Genomic DNA, 20,051 nt, shown 5'->3' on the forward strand with positions numbered 1-20,051 from the left:
TTGAACCTCTTTCTGGGGGCTCCACTGTTCTTGAACTTTGATTAGCGGGATTACATACATACACACATTTTAAAACAGATCTTATTTGAAATACTGAAAAATTCATATTCAGAAATATTGCAGGATCTATGGAGAATGTTATGCACATTTCACAAGTAGGTGCTAATTGAAATGACATCATGAAATGAATAGTCATTGTTTTGGAGGAGACAAACTGGCTGTTTGCAAGTACCTACAGAGTGCTCACAGAAAGGTCAATCCTGGGTTTTGTTTACCTAAGACAACAGCTTGAGCAGAAGGATAACTTCTGTTGTTTGCTGAAGAAGGTGGGGGGTTTTTGCAAGTGAGAGAGTCACATGGGGTTTTTAGCAGCTGGAGAGAGAGAGCGAGAAGGTAAGTTCAACAAGCCCTCTCAGCTAGTGTGTGTGACACTGAAAGAGACTGAACAATCACGGCTGAAACAAGCCAGGAAAAGCTGGTTGGAAACAGAAAGTTCCAGAGTGGCGGATGGCTGGAAGTGCTATTTGTCTTATGTTTCTCTTGGAATAAGAGGAACAAAAGGTACTCTATGGTGGCCTGAAAGAAAGGGGTCACTGTCTGGAAAACCCTCAAGTTTCATCAGCGAGACATCGAGGTGACTAATGGTATCTCAGTTGTGGAAATCCTAGAACAACACATCTCTCTCTGCAAACCCTACAAGAACCTTCCTGAGTGGTAAACGTTTACCTTCGAGCACCAAAGCCTGGTGAACTTTATACATGTTAAATTCTGTGCACAGAATAAGAATTGCCTGCAACCAGAGAACTTGGAAGAAGGAGAAGTGAGATTGAACTGTGAACCCAAGAACTTTTCTTAAATTTATACACACATTACATACATGTGCGCTTAGAATTAGTAAGGGGTTAATTTGAGTTAGTTAAGTATAGAGATAAGTTAAAGTTTGATTCTGTTTTCATGTTTAAAGTTGATTAAAAACAACTTTTGTTTTAAAAACTACTTGTCTTGGTGAATGTCTATTGCTGCTGGGTTTTGGGGTACTTTGGGCTCGTAACAGACTAATATTCATGGGTGAGTTGTGATGATAAGCACTGGAAGTCCACTTCATTCCATGTCATAGCTCGGTGTGGTAAACACCCCACATCACGGTAACACACCTTTGTTCAAGAAAAACTGCAAGGGGATTCTTAGAAGCCAAACAATGATTTTAGGAAGGACTGTTGGGGGCCCTGAATGATGGTGAGGGAGGAGGCATGGCACAAGTGTAGCATTTCTTCGAAGTGAAGCAACACTTGTGCTTTCCTGTTTAACATTGGATGAAAAGTTGATAGGGTCAAACTGAATTTGTAATGGGTAGCACTCCTTGAGGTAAACAATGGAGGTCACTGACAGGAATCTAATACCGAAAGATTTGTTTTCATTAGGATCACAAAAGCAATTTTCTACCAGTTTTAACCATGCCACTCTGGGTGAATGCAGCAGCTTTAAATCCAATTTGCTTTGTTCATTTACATGGTAATGAAAGCTATATGGAAACTGTTTTTGCTCCTGGACGATATTATCCTACTGTCATGTAGAAAAAAATAACTATTTTGTCTGATTCAATATTTTTTTAAAGATATATACAGTACAACTCCGATTATCCAAAATAGTTGGGACTGGGTTTATTTCAGATAAACGGTATTGTTGGATAACTAGTTATTTTTTTAAAAAGAGCCCAGTATCAACACCAAATCACTTGTAACAGAAGCCCTTTTTCCACTGGCACCCTGTCCCAGGAATTAACTGGGCATTTACTGGGACAGGGTCCAATGGAAAAAGAACACTGTCCAAACACCGGTGCCATTTCATGCCAAGGATTAACCGCCTCTACCCCTACTCATATCCCCGGCGTTTATTGACGCCAGCGTGCTGATAAAACCAGAGGAAAAGGGACAGAAGAAAGTCACCCATTTCCAGTTGAAGGTAGAACCCTCAGATCCCTGGGGATGAGTGTGTTCAGTGGAAAAGCAATTAGTGTCCCAGTTAAGGGTGGCCCAGTGGAAACGGCACTCCTACCCCTTTAACATCCAATTAACTGGGAAGCTAGTGGAAAAGTATTTAAACAACAACAAACGGGAAGGCTTTTAAAGCATGAAATAACATTTAATACCCACCAAAAAAACAATCTGAACAAAATAAGATAAATCCAACACCAAAAACCCAAAATTCTACTCAGAGATTTTTGTAAAATTCCAACATTTTATCAACCTGTGACGTCAGTTCAGCTCTAAAAAAATTTTTTTGGATTGTTTCAGATATCCTCATTTATCTAAAAAATTTTGGAGGCAAAATGATGTCATTTTGGCTTAGAAATTTTTCGGATAAATGACGACTTCTGAAATACTCAATTATACAAAAACATTTTCAGAGTCAAACAGATGTCACTTCTGGGTCCAAAAAATTTCAGATAACTGAGAATTTTGGATAACCAGAGATGTACTGTATACAGTAGATTGCAGTTTTCAATCTGATTTCTAGTAAGTATAATTCCATCAGAATTTATTTTCTGAAACAAATTTTTATTAAATGAAAATATTAAGACATTTTTCCATTACACAAAAATTCCCCCCACGTACAGCATGAACCAATGTTATAAAAGCTACATTTCTCAATTTTACTGAAAGTTTATAAATCTAAAAAAAGAGTAATTTTAAAGCCCTTCCTTCAGATACACAGTCATATAAAACTACAGCACAGAAACAGACCATTCAGCCCATCTAATCCATTCCAAACATATGATCCAATTACACCAGCTTCATATGTAGCATCAGCAAGGCATTCCTAAACAGCAGGATAAATTTTTAAAAACATTACAGATGGGTTATAGATTAAGATAGACAAAATTGCAGACCAAGTAATATTCACCTTCACGAATAGTGATAGAAACTGATCAGGAGCAGGATTCAAACACTGGGCTCTGCCATCTGAAAAGATTTTGACCCCAGCTCCACATTCCAGTCTATCCATGTTATCCTTTCACCCATTTGTTTATCAACAGTTTATCAACCTCTACCCAAAAATATTGGCTTTTACCATTTTAAGGAAAAGGAAAATTAAAATCACCTCATCTCTGTCTTGAATGGGTGATCTCCATTTTTAAACAATGAGCCTGAGTTCTCCCACGAGGAAATAGTCACCACGTTTCCATCAAAAATTTCTTGTTTTCTCAACTCCAGCAGATAGATACTTAGTCTATCAGTTTCCTTATGAAGCACCTCACCTATTCCAAGCACTAGTCTTCTATGAACTGCTTCCAATACATAATCCCTTAAATAAGGAAATCAATACTGCCCACAATACTCCAGATGAAGTCCCACATACTGAAATATAATTTTCCACAATTGCATTCAATTGTCTCAGCAATTGCCAAAATAATTACTTGAAAATGTCAAAATACTTAATCGCTTGTGGGGGGGAATACACATTAAACTATTGCTATACATTTTAAATGATTTAAATCATATCAATAAATTTTGCCTGTGGAGTTTTTTCACCTTCATAATAATTGCTGATTCTCTCCCCCATCAACCATGTACGGTACCCTCCATAATGTTTGGAACAAAGACATTTTTTTCCTTTATTTTCCCCTGTGGTCCACAGTTCTAAATTTGAAATCAAACAATTTACATGTGATTAAAGTGCACATTGCATATTTTATTAAAGGGTATTTGGTTTGAATGTGCACTTTAATCACATGTGAATTGTCTGATTACAAATTTAACTGTGGGGCACAGGGGCAAATAGAGGAGATAAAAGTGAAACTCCAGGGGTCACTCAAATAAAGGAAAAAAAGTGTCTTTGTCCCAATCATCATATCAGGCACTGTATATTTTTGGGGCACTGGAGTTTATTGCTTCTACCTGGGGATGAGATTGGTTTAGCTCATTCATTAATACACAATGCAGGAATACGCGAGTCTGAGACTGGATGGGAAGACAGCAAGGCTGTGGGGTGGGGAGAGGTTAGAGACCTCAGGAGTGGATGAGGAGGATGATTGAGATTTCATGAGCAGGAGTCACACACACACAAACACACACACACACACACACACACACACACACACACACACATTGTGATCAGGGTCAGACGTTGCTGTATGTGCAATTTCCACAACATCGCATCAAGTATCATCACACTGTCATGGTACTTCCTCAGATAGTTCACTCTACATGGGGCTGATGTTGCTCAGGATATTTATTTGTGACCTACCTGCTGAAGCTGTACTTGCTCCTGGTGCTGAGGGGTTTGCATCTGTCTGCTGCGCAGAGGAGGAGCTGCTCCCTGCATTCTCCAAGGGCCAATCAGAACTTGTTCCAGCACTGGCCTCTGCCACCTGACTGGCTGTGGTCACTAGTGGTGGCTCTGATTCGCTCAAAGATGACTGGCTGGCTGTTGAAATGAATGCAGTTGTGGGAAGAAGAATCAATTAATTAAATCTCAGAAATCCCATTTTACCTTGCTGAGAGGTCTAAATTGTGAATCAAATGACTCGCATTCAATGTTAAATAAACATTTTTTTTCTCTGCAAATGAAAGCAACAATGGCGATATAAAAGTAGAATAATCCCTATTACCAAAACACTTGTGAAAATTAGACCATCTCTGGATTGAGGATGAATATTTGCAGAAGGAAAAAAATCCTTCACTGGCACAAATTGTAGGGTCAACAATATTTATTATATGCAGCCAGGATGAAACCATGAATATGATGAAAGTGATCATTAAATGCCCTTTGGCCATTTGTTGCAAACAATATTTCAATAACTTTAATTCTCTATCTTACTCCCAGTCTGTGCATGGCCTCATACACCAATTCAGTAAAGTTCTACTTGAGTTTATGAAACAGCATCTTGACTTTTGATGAGGAACTAGGCTTGATGGGCTTCAACAATTTCACTTTGATCCTCAGTTTTCTCTCTATTTCCTTCTCCATAGATGCTGGCTGACCTGCTGCGCACTTCGAGTATTTTCTATTTTTATTTCAGGTTCCTAACCTACATACGACTTTGAATGTGGTGGAGAGTTGTGTGTCCATGTGATGTATATTACAATATACATTAAAATCTAGAATGAACTCTTGAAGAAGAATGCATGAGGTCTATAGAAAAAAACAAGGTATTCACCTGCTCTCCTATTGGACAAGATCACTGACAAACTGTTCCTTAAAGCTGCTTGTGATAGTACAGATCTATCACCAATGTATATAGTGTATATAGTTACAATATCTAGACTGTGCTTACAGCGATTGGCTGAGAGCTAAGCCACGCCTATTGTCTGGGCCTTAAAGGGTTGTGTCCCTAGCCAGGTCGGATCATTCCGGACTGGTCGGCCACGTGTGAAGAGCTCGTGTCTTTTGCTAATAAAAGCCTTGGTTTGGATCAACAAGTCTTTGATTCTTTCGACGAGCTCTACACTGCTTATCCTCAGTTGCATATTTTAATCACCTGAACTAAATTAATCTTTCCTTGGTTTGAAGTTTTCTAATGATGCAACTGAAATTGTTTTTTGGAAGACAAAGTTCCAGATTTCCATACATGAAATTCCCCAACATCATCCATATTTTTTGTGTCGACAATGAGAAATAATGAAGATGCAATAACTATGATTGAAAGCTGTACAAATTATTACAGATCCCTGTCGCGGACAAATCTGGCTATCAAGTTACAAACAATGGAATTTCATTATCAACAATGTGATAAATGATTGGACAATTTGTATTTTTAAAGTGATGTTGATTAAAAAAAAACTGGGAAAACATCATTACTCATCTTTGAATAAATCCTGAGATATTTTTAATTCTTTTTGACCAGACAAATAAGACTCAGGTCGAGCATCTCCACAGAAAGACAGCACCAATAACAATGTAACATTGTTCAATGCTGCCCTAAATACGCAGTCAAATCGATGACTCTGTATTTAAATCACTGACTTTTGTCTTGGAGATTTGAGTATTATCACCAAATGAAAACTGCCACTTGAAAAAAGGGACTTGCATTTACATAGAGCCTTTCAAAATAACTCAAAGCACTTTGCAGCCTCTGACCTACTTCAAAGAACTGATATCTGTATCTAGAGAGAGAAAAAAAACGCGAGAGTGAATTTGCACAAGTAAGATCACACAAACAGCTATGCAATGATTACATTGATTGTACAATGCAGAAACACATCACTGCTGGCAATTATGGTCCACTCAAACATCCTCTTATCTGACCAATATCAACTTTGATTTCTCTTTTCCATTTAATGCATCAACACTACTCATTTCTACTACTTCCTGAAAACATTTCACATTTCACATACCCTACATATCTTCTGAATCATGTATAATTTCTTGGATTCCATCTTACATCATCAACTGCAGTTCTTCTACTTCCATGTGTGGGAAGCTCTACGCGCCAATGCTGTCAAAATCTTTCACAATTTTAAGATCTTCTATTAGGTCACTGACCCCCATCCCACTCCTTCCTTCCCTTCACTCCCAAACAAGTCAGAGAGAGAGAAAAAAAATTACTAAACAGTTAAACAATTCATAACAGATAAATTTCCTGTCAGTGCCATAGATGCTCTGTGGTTAGTTATGGATTACTTAAGGTGGTTTGTGAGTGGTTGAGAAGCACTCATCTATGTCCTCCTGCCCTGTCACTGTGGCCCAATGCAAGCTTGACAAACAGTACATCATCTTTCTGGCCTATTGCAGCCTTTTGGGCCCAACATCAAATTTTACAAGTTTAGGCACTTTCTTTGTATCAGAAGTGGTATAGCCATTTATCTGATCAACCACGCATATCTTACTTGCATTGGATACAGAGCCTTTTTAAATTTTTCCAATTTGGCAACCAGCACAATGCACACAACTCAATATATAGTTAATCAAGGGTCACAAACCTTTTGTGATTTTCTTGATTTTTAAATCTTCATCAACTTTATGGAGAACTTAGTTTTGTATTCCTAGCTTCTTCCCTAACTTTCATGTGTGATATCAATTATTTATTCAAATTGCAATCTCTCTAACCCATATATTTACCAATTACCATATATTCTTGTTTATCCTATTGACAGTTTTCTGTAAGTTGTGGAACTTTTCCAGTGTTAAATATTCCACTCAATTTGGAACAGAGAAATATACAGCTCACTCCAGCCATTCATATGACCTGTTATTTGTTTTATTAATGACTATGTATGTCGGGATTATATGTTAAACCAGTGGTTTTCAAACTGCCCCCTAAATTCACATTCCACCTTAAGCAATCCCTATGCCATAAGTGCTCCATGATTGGTAAGGGATTGCTTAAGATGGTATGTGAGTGGGAAGGGAAGATTGAGAATCAATGGTCAAGACCCAATTGTTACTGCAATATTTTGTTTGAGGAAAAATTGTCACTGGCCCATTTCCTTTGGAGTTATGTAACTGTGCACATAACAAGTCAATTAGGTATGATTGAAATGGTGGTTTTCAAACCTTTTTCTTCCCACCCACATACCACCTTAAGCAAACCTTGACTAATCACAGAGCACCGATGGCATAGGGAATACTTAAGGTGGAATGAGAATTTGGGGGCAGTGTGCCAAACTCAAGAAGAATATTTTAAAAAGGAAAGTGGTCCTTCAGCCCACTGTGTTATGCCAACCTAAAAAACGGCCCATAATTTCCCTCCTGTATAACCTTTTACATACCTATCTAATAGTCTCTTAAAGTATTCAATTGTAACTGTCTCTACTGTACCAATCCCATCGCTGGGAGCCCACTCTATACACCCACCGCTCTTTGTGTGAAAAAGCTACCTCTTACATTTCCCCTGAACTTACTCCCAAGCACCTAAAAACTATTCTCCCTTGTGCTACCCATTTCAGCCCTGTCTATCTACATATTATGCCAGGAGATCTTTCTGAACACACCTAACAAATTCCACTCTATCCAAAACCCTTCACTCTAAGATGGTGCTGATCAATATTAGGAAAGTTAAAATCACCCAGCAACACAACCTTATTATTTTTGCATCTGTCTAGAATCTGCCTCTCTATCTGCTCCTTGATGTTTCTGTTACTATTGTAGTGGGGGGGGGGGGGTCCTATAATATTCACCCAGCAGGCTTAGGTTTATTGTCCCTTTCTTGTTCCTGACTTCCACCTACACTGACTCAGTAGACAATATCTCCACTACTTCCCCTTTTCTACAGCTGTGATTCCCTGATTAGGAAAGCAACTCCCCCACCCCTTTAACCTTCCTATGTCCTTTCTGAAACATCAATGGCATGTTCAGCAGCTATTCCTGCCCCCAAGACAGCCAAGTCTCTATAATGGCCACAATGTCATAGTTCCATGCATCAACCCACTGATGTGTGCAGAGGAGGCATGGCCTCCCCACCTGAAACTCATTTGGAAGTCACATCACCTGTCAGTACATGGTGTATCTTTTGTTCCATTCAAAGTTACAAAGATACAGACAAAGTTACAATTTGCAGGTGGAATATCAGTTACGATTGGGCTCAGACCACTGGCTAGTGCACACCTTGCCATTGGGTGGTTCAAATCACCTAGCCTCCTTATTGGCTAGAGCTCCACATTTTGCACCAGCACAGAGGACACTCGCTCTCTCTGCCTTGTGATGATAACCCCAGACACTGCTCCAGGCTAGACCGCTACTGCAGACAGTGCTTGGAAGGGTCGTGGGTAAGATGTACACTGCACTGAAGCTGTGCCATGGCATTGCAATAGCTCAAATTGCGAGAGGTCAATACTGGCTGTAGAGCTACTGCTCTCAATTGATCAGGGGTCCAAAAGCGTGTGTATACCCCTGTGAGTACAGTGGTACCAGATCCATCTCCTCTTATTCAGGGATCCAGGAAGGTGTGTATAATCCCTACTTAAGTGAGTAAATGTCTGCATTGCCTGTGTGAATTATTAATTGTGTACTGCTTAATGTTCTCCCTTGTTTGTTTCCCATTACAATCTCTTCCCACACTCTCTTATAAATTGTCTCTCTTATTAATTGTTGTTAATAAAGTAATGTTTGACAGCAAACTCTTGTGTCCAGACTCATCTCTCTTTGAACCCACCGAACCTGACACTTTCTCAACCAAACACCCATCCTAAGTTCATCTGTTCCATTCCTAATACTCCTTCCATTAAAGTACACATATTTCAACCCATTTAACTTACTGCGTTTATGTTTCATGCATTGCCTGTCCTTGCTCATAGTCTCAATATACATAGAATTTACCATTTCACAAGCTGTTCCATCATCTGACCTAATACTGTGGTTCCAATCCCCCAGCATAGCTAGTTTAAATCCTCCCCAACAGTTCTAGCGAAACTGTCAGCAAAGGACATTGGACTCTCTACAGTTCAGATGCAACCCACCTTTTTGGTACAGGGCACATCTTCCCCAGAGGATATTCTTATGATCCACAAATCTGAACCCCCTGCTCCCTGCACCAAATCCTTAGCCATAGATTCATCTGCCATAACTTATTCACCCTCACTAGCAGGTTGCACAGGCAGCAGTATAGAGATTACCACCCTTGAGATCCTGCTCTTCACCCTATATTCACCCTTCACTTTTTCTATCTCTGTCATTGGTACCAAGATGTACCTCCCTCTCAAGAATTCTGTGGACTTGATCAGAGACATCTCTGACTTTGGCACATCAGAGGCAATATGCATCCAAGAGTTTCAATCCCTTCCACAGAATCTCCCGTTTATTCTCCTAACCAATGAAATTCCATCACTATTGTTCTCGTGTTTTTTTCCCCTTCCCTTCTGAGCCACAGAGCCAGACTGTTCCAGAGATTTGGCTACTGAGGCCTTTCCGAGTAGGCCATTTCCCCTCCAACAGTATCTAAAACAGTATATTTGTTTTTGAGGGGAACAGCCACAGGGGTACCCTGCAGTGACTGCCTATTCCCCTTGCCTCTCTTGTCAGCCACCCAGCTACCTGCTTTCTGCAATTGCCTCATTATAACTCTTCTCTATCAATCCCTCTGTCTCCTGAATGATCTGGAGTTCCCTCACTCTATCTGTGAGGAGCTTCAACTGGATGCACTTCTTAAAGTGTAATCTCAGGCACACTTGTGCTGTTCTAGATTTGTTACTCCAGCTCTCTGCATTGGGTTCTACTTACCCACCAACTGCGTCACATTGGCTTTTTACAGTGTATTATGCCAATTTGTTGAACGCCTTTTGAAAATAGAAATATATTTAATCTACCACACTTCCCCACTTGTATTCTTTGACCTGAAAAAATTAGTGGGGTCAGTCAAAAATGTATTTTCTATTTTGAAATGTTTGACTTTGTTCCTTAATGTCTTCCTATTTTCTCCTTTCAGAGAATTCTATAAAATTTTCAACTGCAGGCTTAAATGTAAAATGCTCTCAAGACACAAATATTTTCATATTTTAACACAGTTGTAACTATGACTTTTTAAAATAAATGATGAAATTCATGCATTCATGTACATATTTTATTCTCCTTGAATTCTTTAATAGATGCAATGTAAGCGGACATGGGATTTTATCTGCCAAGTTTCATTAGTTTATTACACCTTCTTTTAAATGGGGCACTTCATTTCTAATCACATTTTCCAATGTCATGTTCACTTGCCAAATCTCCCATGTAAACATTGGGGCAGAGAAAGTACTTACTATTTTTTCCAGATCACCATCTTGACCCATTTCATCTCAACTGTTCTCCATTGACTCAATTTCCATCATGCTATTGCCCCTGTATAATGCTTTACTATTTTTGTTCATAGCTTGAGAATTTAATTTTCATTTTGCATTCTCTTATTTTCTTCCCAATGTAGATGAAATTATGTGTACCTTTTGGAGAGTCACAGAGGCTTTTCGACGTAGTGAATCCGAGCAGATAATCAAGCATCTATCGACACTGAGCCTATTTTTAAACACCCCACATTCCAATCAACTGCTCTTAGCCTCGACTATTCATCAATACACAGGGGGCAATTTACAATATCAAATTAACCTCCCAAACCATCACAGGAAGAATGCTCAAGCTCCACACGGACAGGTCTGGAGATCAGTAATGAACCTGTATCACTAGAAGTCAGTGGCTGCACCACAGTAGCTGTTCCCCAGCACCACAGAGAGCTGTGTGACTTCGGCGACACGAGGCGCATGCAGCAAGGGGATAAAGACGATAATAGTTCACAAGTCAACTTTGTGAGTTAAAGACAACGACACCTCCCTTTGGGACAGACTGAACATCTATCCATAGTTTGATGAGTAAGTAAGTTGGAAAGCTCTGTGTTCCCCTGAAGCATAGCTGCAGGTGAGATGACTATCCAAGGTAAACTTAAACAAGGCTGCGGGACCTGACAACATACCTGGTCAGGTTTTGAAGGACTGCAAAGGCAAATTGACAGAGGTCTTCAGGGAATATCTTCAACACCTCACTGCAGTCCATCATTCCCGCAGGGTTCAGAACAGACATCATTATACTGATACCCAAGAGACAACAATAACAGGCCTCTATGACTACAGCTCTGTGGCAATGACCTCCACCATTATGAAATGCTTCGAGCATCTGGTGATGAATCAAAGAGACACTAGACCCATTTCAATTCACAAATAGAAGAAACCATTCCATGAGGATACTATAGCCTTGTCCCTTCACTCTGTCCTGACCCACCTGGAGAATGGCACCTCATATTCTAGGTTACAGTTCATCGACTTCAGCTCAGTTTTTAAATACAATCATTCCACAGAGGCTGGTGAAGAAGCTGTCCTCGCTGGGACTCAACACCCCTCTCTGTAACTGGATTCTGGACTTTCTAACAGAAGGACCACCATCTGTCTGGGTTGGTAGCAGAGCTTTAAACACCATCACACTGAGCACTGCTGCATGTCAGGGCTGAATGCTCAGCCATTCCTGTCATGCTACTGACCCACAACTGCATCACTAGATCCAGCTCCAACAGTGTCATCAAGTTTGCAGATGACAACGGTATTTGGTCTCATCAGCAACAACGAAGAGTCGCACTACAGAGATCAGGTGAACAATTTTGTGATATGGTGTGAGAATAACAGCACAAGTCTCAACGTGGACAAGATGATGGAGATCGTGGACTTTAGGAGGTCCAGGACTGACCACCTCCACTGCACATCAATAGTAATGAAGAGAGTGGAGAGCCCCAAGTTGCTTGGAGTTCACTTAACTGGTGACCTATTGGGGACAGACATCCTCCCTTGTCATGAGGGCGCAACGGTAACTGCACTTCCTGAGAAAACAAGCAGGCAAGGCTATCAGCCACCATTATGTCAATCTCTATAGGAGCTCTATTAAGAGTGTCCTGGCCAGCTGCGTCACAGTGTGGTATGGTTGCTGTGAGGAAATGGATCTGAGGACAATCCACAGGACCATAAAAGTGGTAGAAAGGATCACTGGAGTCTCCCCCCCCCCCCCCACCACCATCGACATGATCTGCTGGGATTGTTGTCTGGAATTATTGTGGAACCCTTCCACCTACTCACAGTATCTTTCAGCTACTCCCATCAGGAAAGAGATACAGGCATATCAGAGGCAGAACCACCAGGCCGAGGAATAGCTTCTTCCCACGGACAGTGAGAATGCTGAATGACCAAAGGAACTGCTCATACTAACCATTCAAGACTCACATATGCAAAATAATATTTATTTATTTGTATACATGAATACTTGCCCTCTACATACTGGTTACTAGGTTACTGCAACCCATTTGGGTTTTTTCCTGGCCACTTTGAAATAGTGTGATGGCCTTTCTTAACTAGAGTTTGAAATTCTTTGAAATGACGAAAACAGCAAACTATAAGTGTGGAAATACAGCATTGAGGACATCTATAGTTTGGACAGCTGCTAAAGAATGAGTTGAGAGCGATGATACATTGATCTTAATTTAAACAGAATATTCAGAGACAGAAGGGTGTTCAAAAAGACTTCAAAGCACCTGAACCGTATTAATTTTATAATAGAGAAGAGATGCCAGATGCCGACTCCTCAATCACAGCAAGCTGTTACAGGGAGGGAAATGACAGGATAAGTTTATTCAGAATAGCCCTGCCTGCTTATTAATACAATGTTTTTATTATATGACTGATAGCAACAAGGAATAGGTAGTCCATGAGGTGATGACAAACCTATCATAGAAAAGAGAAATATTTAGATTAAGGATCATATAGAGCCAGAGGACCAAGATCATTTAGAATGTTTGTTAATACTGCAGGACCTGCAACTTAGAGTTCACAGGGTCATTAAAGTAGATTGTTCACATTTCAGAAAGCCCAAGATGTTTCCTACTAAAATAATTTTTAACAAGTTGTACCTTTTGGTACAACTTCCTTCCACAAACATTCAAATTCATTGGAAACAGAGATCCCAGTTCTAACTACCTCTATCATGTCTTGTGGGAACTGATTGAGTAGAATATTTATGTGAATATAGGCCAAATCAGAATGCACAAAAACCCCAAATGGTCACCTTTTAGTAACTAGTTCTATGCTTGTATCGTTAAAAGAAAAGACAGCTGCCACAATCATGGACATAAAATACAATACAGGTATTCCCCAACTTGCAACCGTAATTGGGACAGAAGGATCAGTTGTATCTTGAAATGGATCTAAGTCGGAATTTTGTCTGCACGTGTGGAGTTCCAAAGTCTTAAAGCGAACTTTTAATCAAATCATTTTTTCATTGTAGATTTGATGATAACAACTTGAAGCTTACTGAATTTGTCAATCACCCTTGGCAAATCTTTCCACATTCTGGTCCAAACTTACATTATTAGTCGGCGTCACGGGGCATGTAGGCTGGGCACAACCATTGTGATTGCTGTGCACATGTGCGAGTCTTCAGTAGGTGCATGTGCCAAGTCTTTGGTTGGAGAATGCTCGAGTCTTTGGTTGGCACATGCATGGTGGGTTTGCGTATTGGAATTTGGTTGGCGCATGTGTGAGAGTTAAGCGTTCTGATTATATTGAATTCACGTCCTTAATTTCGCGCATGTGCCAACCGAACTCCAATATGCAAACCCACCGTGCATTCGCCAACCAAAGACTCACGTATGCGCACAGGAATCAAGATGGCTGTGCCTAGCCTAAAGACCCCAGGTCACTGACTTACAAGGTAAGTACGCACATTTTGGTTCTTACATGCCTTGTATCCCTGTTATAGTTTGTCAAATATAACATAAATCGTGTAAATGTTATATTTTTCCTTATATATTTTTTAAAAATTCAGTCCTAGTTGCAGATGAACATAAGTCACATAGGTCACAAGTCGAGGAGTACTTGCATAGCAACAAATCAGCCACAAAGACAAGAGTGTATAGGACATTACAGTACACTTCAAGCCCTTTGCCCATATTGTTATGCTCACCTATGTCAACTTACTCCACATCAATCAAATCCTTCCAACCTCTCCCTTTGTAATGAACCCTTCCCTAATTAAACACTTTCCCATTTTGCCTACCCCTATTTTTGTCCATAGCAATGTTAGAGGTCAGAGAGTTGTGGTCACTGTCTTCAAAATGCTCCCCCTCTGAGAGGTCTAAGACTTGACCAGGTTCCTTACCCAGTACCAGATCCAGTATGGCTTCTCCTCCAAGTCGGCTTGTGCACCTACCATGTCAGGAAGCCCTCTTGGACCACACCTGAAAAATTCTGAATGTTTTGCACTGAAGAGGGAGGGGCCAGTCAATATTAGTGATGTTGAAGTCTCCAATGTCAACAACTCTGTTATTTTGGCACCTTTTCAAAACGTGGCTACTTATCTATTTCAGAGTGGCTCCAGAGGAAAATTGGTCATAAGCGACCTAATTTTAAAAAAAAATTCTGTGAAAATTAGGTCAGAGTTAAAAATATAAACCAGTGCACAATAAATCTTGACCAGAAAACCACTGGGAGATAAGTGCCTACAACAAGGGTAGGATGTTACTTCAAATACAGTTTGATGCTACACTTGGAAAGATTGAATTCTGCAGGGGTGAACTTAAATATTTTGAAGGAAATTTCCTTGTCCTTAATTTTTTTCTAATATCATCATGACTATTGAGGACTTCGTCTGTGAAGCCAAGCCAAAAAAGAAGAAAGAAAAAAAGAAGTGAACCAGTGTGGACTCGAAAGGCCAATATGGCCTGTTTCCGCTCCGTAAATGGTTATATGGTTATGTTTATATGGAACAAAATTACAGTTGAAGCCACTTCCTGCAAGTCCAAATGAATTATGTGCATCTTGGAACCAATCAGGGAATCTATAACATTTTCAGGCTGTACAAGAAAAAGGTGCTTGCGTGTAATAAAGATGAGTACGTGTGTGTGCCCTGAACATTCCTATTTGTTTTCCTTTTTTTTGCTCCTGACTTTCTTCTCTTGCAAAGTTGAACACAAATCAAGGTGGAGCTGAGGAGATGCAATTGAAAACTGAGGTACTTTTAAAAACAAAACCACACAAACTTAACCCAAGGACAGGCTGCATTTCCCAAAGGAATTATAGACCTTTTGAAAAGCACAAATCTATTTGAGATCTGAATTAAAAGCAGAAAATGCTGAAATTATTCAGTAAGTCAGGCAGCATCTGTGGAGGCATGCACAAGGCTATTCTTCAGATTGGTGGCATTCAATAATTTTTTTTGGTATCTCCAAACTGGAACACAGTTCAGTCTTCTCACTTAGTACTTTCATAACTCAGTTAGATCACTCCTATTACGTCCAGTGTCTTACCCTGGCTGGTCCCTGATGTGGTAGCTTCCTGTAAATCCCTGTCTGTCTGGGTTTCTGCATTCTGTAGCTGTGGCGATGGTGTTTGGGTTCCTTGTGAGGTCACGGAAGGGGCAGGGTTTCGAGGCTGCAGACCAATAGCGTTCATTAGTCCCATATCTCGGTCTGTTCTCCAAGATGTTCTGTTCGGCCTGGAACAGAAAAAGAATGGTCACTCAAACAAACATCTCCAACTATGCTTGTCCAACTATCCAGGGTCAATGATTGTCAATGACTGCTTTCTATGTCATTTTCATTTTTATTCCTGTCTTGCTTCAATACTGATCTGAAACTATGCACATTGCTCATCTTTCATGGTGGCTTTGAAAGATTTTCCCAAAGTTCTTTGATGGTGCTGATCAATCAGTCATTTCTAGAAAGTGAGAGGAAGGAGCTGGCTCTATCAGCTTTCCTTTTCTATGGGGAAGTTACGAGCCTCTAATTAAGACTTCCATCAGCAATCTGTTTTTATTGTTATGGCAACATGACTATCTGCCCTGAAGAAAGTGATAACGAGCCTTTTTCTCAATCCATTGCAATCCTCCAGTTGAAGATACTCTAACTATGCTTGGATGGGGAAAGCCAGAGATGACACTCCCTGGATCAGTAATGACCAATGAAGAGTGACACATTTCTTTGTTATGATTGTGGGCTGCTTGGAGATAGTCTCTTTAGCGATGCAGGGCTTGGGCTTGGGACGTGGCAGACTTGTCGACAAGTAATGCTGTAATGTACATTCTGAGGTTGCTATACATTTAATGAGGTGGATGGGTTCAACGAAGCAAGGTGCTTGAATTTTGAATGGTGTTGTACTTGTTCAGTCATGACGGAATTATGCCTTGTAGGTGGTGAAAATGGTTTGGGTGCCAGGATGCAGAGCCATTCACTGTACGATACACAACTTCCCACCTATGCATGTAGCTACTTTTAATATTACTTATGGTTTTTCACAATTAAACAAATGTGGTAAATTCAGTTTTGCTTTCATTTTGAAAGTTGTGTATTCCCAGATGTGTTCTCACAAATTAATAAGCTCAAAACATATACATCATTCCATTCAGTTATGAAGTACAGTGGCCCTTGTAAAGACCCACTTAGCTTATAAAATTTTGCTCCTTTGTTAACAGATTGTCTCTATTTTATGACTTCCTGTTTCAAGTAGTTCATAACTACACTGATTATAATGGTTGTATTGTTGCATCTAGGGGATTAGAGGGTCACTGGATTTTAAGCAGACATCAGTGGTCTGGAAATGGTCGGGTATCAATGCAATAGGGAAGAAGAGTGCAAAGACCAAAGGTAGGCAGAGGATGGAGAAATGTGATGGGACCAGGCTACTTTGTGAAACCAATTTGCTCTCACATTGCACCTTCACTGCAAATACAATTTCTGCTGCATTTCACAAATAAGAAAACAGGTGAAATGGCTACCTGGTCAACAAAGGAAACATTATGGAAATTAGGTTGACCAAGATGTCTCAACAGAGTGAGACATGAAATTTGGAATCAAAATGAAGGAATATTCTGGAAAGAATATTGATTTTCAGGAGATTGAGGAAACAGCGTGAGATGAAGCCATGGTAGAATTTGTGGACAAGAACAGAAAGCATCCATGGCTGGAAGAAATCATAATGTGGAAGATCAAGTTTGGATGATTTGTTGCAGGAGAGGACACAAGCTGGAATTCGCAAAGAACAGAGATAGAAAGGCAGCTGAAATGGCTCACAAGCTCACTCGGTTTTCATCCACTGCATGAGAGTATCAAAGCTTGGAAGCCCTGGAAAAGGCCCTCTTTATGTGCTGTACAGTGGCTCAGGAGGCTAAGACTTCACAGGATTTCTGGCAGCTCAATCACTGATCAAGATTCAAAGCCTGTCTATTGTTATAACAGGTGCTGAACAGGTTTTGATTTTGGATAAAGTGATAAATAAATAAATAAATAATTTGGCGGTGATTAAGCTGTTTCAGTGTAGATCCCATTTGATTTACATGCAGAATTTCAATACGCAATAGCTGACTAGCTTGCTGAACACCTCATCTCTGAATTCGCTTGTTACCTGCCCTTGCCTTCCAAAGATCCTGGGATATGAACTTGCTCCAGAGAGCAGCCACGGCCTTATCAACAAGGCCATGCAGAGCTGACCAATTACAAAAGTATCACTGAATTGCTTTGTGAGCTGATAAAATCCTCTCACACAGCAGAGTTAATATTTGTGAAATATTTCAGATATTTGAATATTCAACATTCAATAAAAAAGAAAAGCACTATTACAATATTCAATTAAAACATTTAGAACAATAATTACTGAAATATGAGAAAAGAAAGCCAAATATCAAACATTCCTCGAAGAATGGGCTATGATATACTTTCCAAATGAATCTTCTCTAAGCTTAAATCCAAATGACAAAAAAAATCTACAAGAGCCTGATCAGTGATGATTTAAGAAATTGCACCTCAAAATGATTGACTTGACAGCCATTGAAGTCTCAAATTTGTTGAGTCTCTTTCATTTTGAAAGTAATATACTATATATTAATTCACCTCATTGAAGCAAAACAATAGGGGCTTTGGTTAAACTTTGTGCTACATTAGCATGACATGCAATTAAGACGATATCAGCAGAATGGTTGATTCTTTTGGTCTGTATTGGAGCTCATAAAAGGTCTAGTAAGTTTAAAATTAAATCAGATTTTAAATAACATCTGAAAAAGTCATTATGCTACAGGGACCACCGATAAATAACCATGTGGTCACATGGTCTGGACCATACAATGGCATAAATGTACCTGACAAACTACGTTCAGATTCAAGTAATGTGTGAAGTATGAGTAAACAACATAAACGGTCAGTAACTATCTGAATGGACAATAACTGGCAATCGTTTGCTCAAAATCAATTTTACAATCAAATAGGCAAAAAATTAAAACCTGCAGCCAAGTGGCAATAATCGCACTACAAACCAAATTAATAATTCAGATTGTCACAAATGGATGATCGTTTAAACTTCATTTTACTTGGATTATTTAGCATTTTCAGATTTTCAAAGAACTCTTCATCTCCTACTCAATTGCTGCCCTCACACAAGTCTGGTTAATCATCAACTGGGGACCAGACGAGATGTTATATTTTTCTCCAGGTTATGCTTCTCATTTTTAAAAAATATATTGGTTAATAAACAGGTCATAGGATTTTACAATGCTGCCTGTACCAAAATTATCATTTTTTAAAAAATAATAGATAATTGCTTTTTTCATATCCTGAAATCTATATTATAACCTGGCACATTTCGAAACAAATGGTTCAAATAAGTGCTATAAACAGCAAATTCTGGAAATGAGTACATGTATTTCAGATTTTCAGATCAAATAAGTACAATGGCAGTAATCCTATCCATAAACAAAGCAGACTGTTTTACCCAGGCCTCTCATTGTTCCTGCTATTGTGATGGGTGGAAACAGGCTCTGAAAGTTGTTCCCAATTGTGTTCGGTCTCCAGTTTTGATGCTCTGTGAAACAGAAAAAAAGAAAATGCAAGTTAAGACAGACTTCTCCAGTTCAGTACTTAAAATGGAGTGAGAAAAGCAGGTGAAGATCTGCTCAGTGGTCTCAGCTTGACCTGAATCCATACATATGTGCAATGTGAATACAAGACCATAAGACATCCTAAAACAGTGGTTTTCAAACTTTTTCTTTCCACTCACATACCACTTTCCAAACAGTAGCAACTTATTAAGTGCTATCTAATTAATATCCATCTTTTCAAAGGATTTATTCAATTCCTTTAAGAAGTTCCTGTGAATGTGCTGAAAGTGCCCATTCTGTTCAGGTCATCACAATATGTTGCTGGAAAAACAATTCTTTCCACCATCTGAGTGCCTTGCCAATTACTTTTTGCTTTCAACTCCATTGATGAACACTTCTGCCAGTTGAAACATTCCATCACGATCTTTTGAAATTTCAAATACATCTATTACATTTCTCAGTCATCAGGGAGAACACACTTTACTCAATTCCTGCATGTAACAAAAGACTTTCATGTCATTCCACTGAATCTGTTGCACTTTTCCCAGGTCACAATATCCTTTGCAAGGAATTAATTGGCTGTAACACAACAGTGATTCACTAAATTCTGTGAAGCATCTTTGCTTTTGTATTCAATGGCATACTTAAAAAAAACATTTTTAAATCAAAATTGAATAACTGTTAATTCCAGCCCTCACAATTCTTCCACCCCCCCCTCTTTAAATATGCACAAGAACAATGACAAT

General features: G+C 39.4%; 1 protein-coding gene and 1 long non-coding RNA gene across 6 annotated transcripts in view; one reads left to right on the plus strand and one right to left on the minus strand.

Moving 5' to 3' along the window:
* Window positions 1-20,051, plus strand: part of LOC138742064 (uncharacterized) — a 312,510-nt gene that overhangs the window by 278,658 nt on the left and 13,801 nt on the right. The gene's annotated exons all lie outside the window — the stretch shown is intronic.
* Window positions 1-20,051, minus strand: part of LOC138742032 (activating molecule in BECN1-regulated autophagy protein 1-like) — a 427,572-nt gene that overhangs the window by 27,764 nt on the left and 379,757 nt on the right. For 3 of the 4 annotated variants that reach the window (XM_069896235.1, XM_069896241.1, XM_069896227.1), the window contains 3 exons: window positions 19,200-19,289; window positions 15,749-15,936; window positions 4,249-4,428 (listed from right to left, as the gene is read on the minus strand). In XM_069896235.1, coding sequence (XP_069752336.1) covers window positions 4,249-4,428; window positions 15,749-15,936; window positions 19,200-19,289 — 458 coding nt within the window. Of the gene's footprint in view, window positions 1-2,609; window positions 2,821-4,248; window positions 4,429-15,748; window positions 15,937-19,199; window positions 19,290-20,051 lie in introns of those variants that run through there. The other variant, XM_069896249.1, reaches the window with a different exon arrangement.

This window comes from Narcine bancroftii, chromosome 1 (genome assembly GCF_036971445.1).
Source record: "Narcine bancroftii isolate sNarBan1 chromosome 1, sNarBan1.hap1, whole genome shotgun sequence".
Classification (NCBI taxonomy): domain Eukaryota; kingdom Metazoa; phylum Chordata; class Chondrichthyes; order Torpediniformes; family Narcinidae; genus Narcine; species Narcine bancroftii.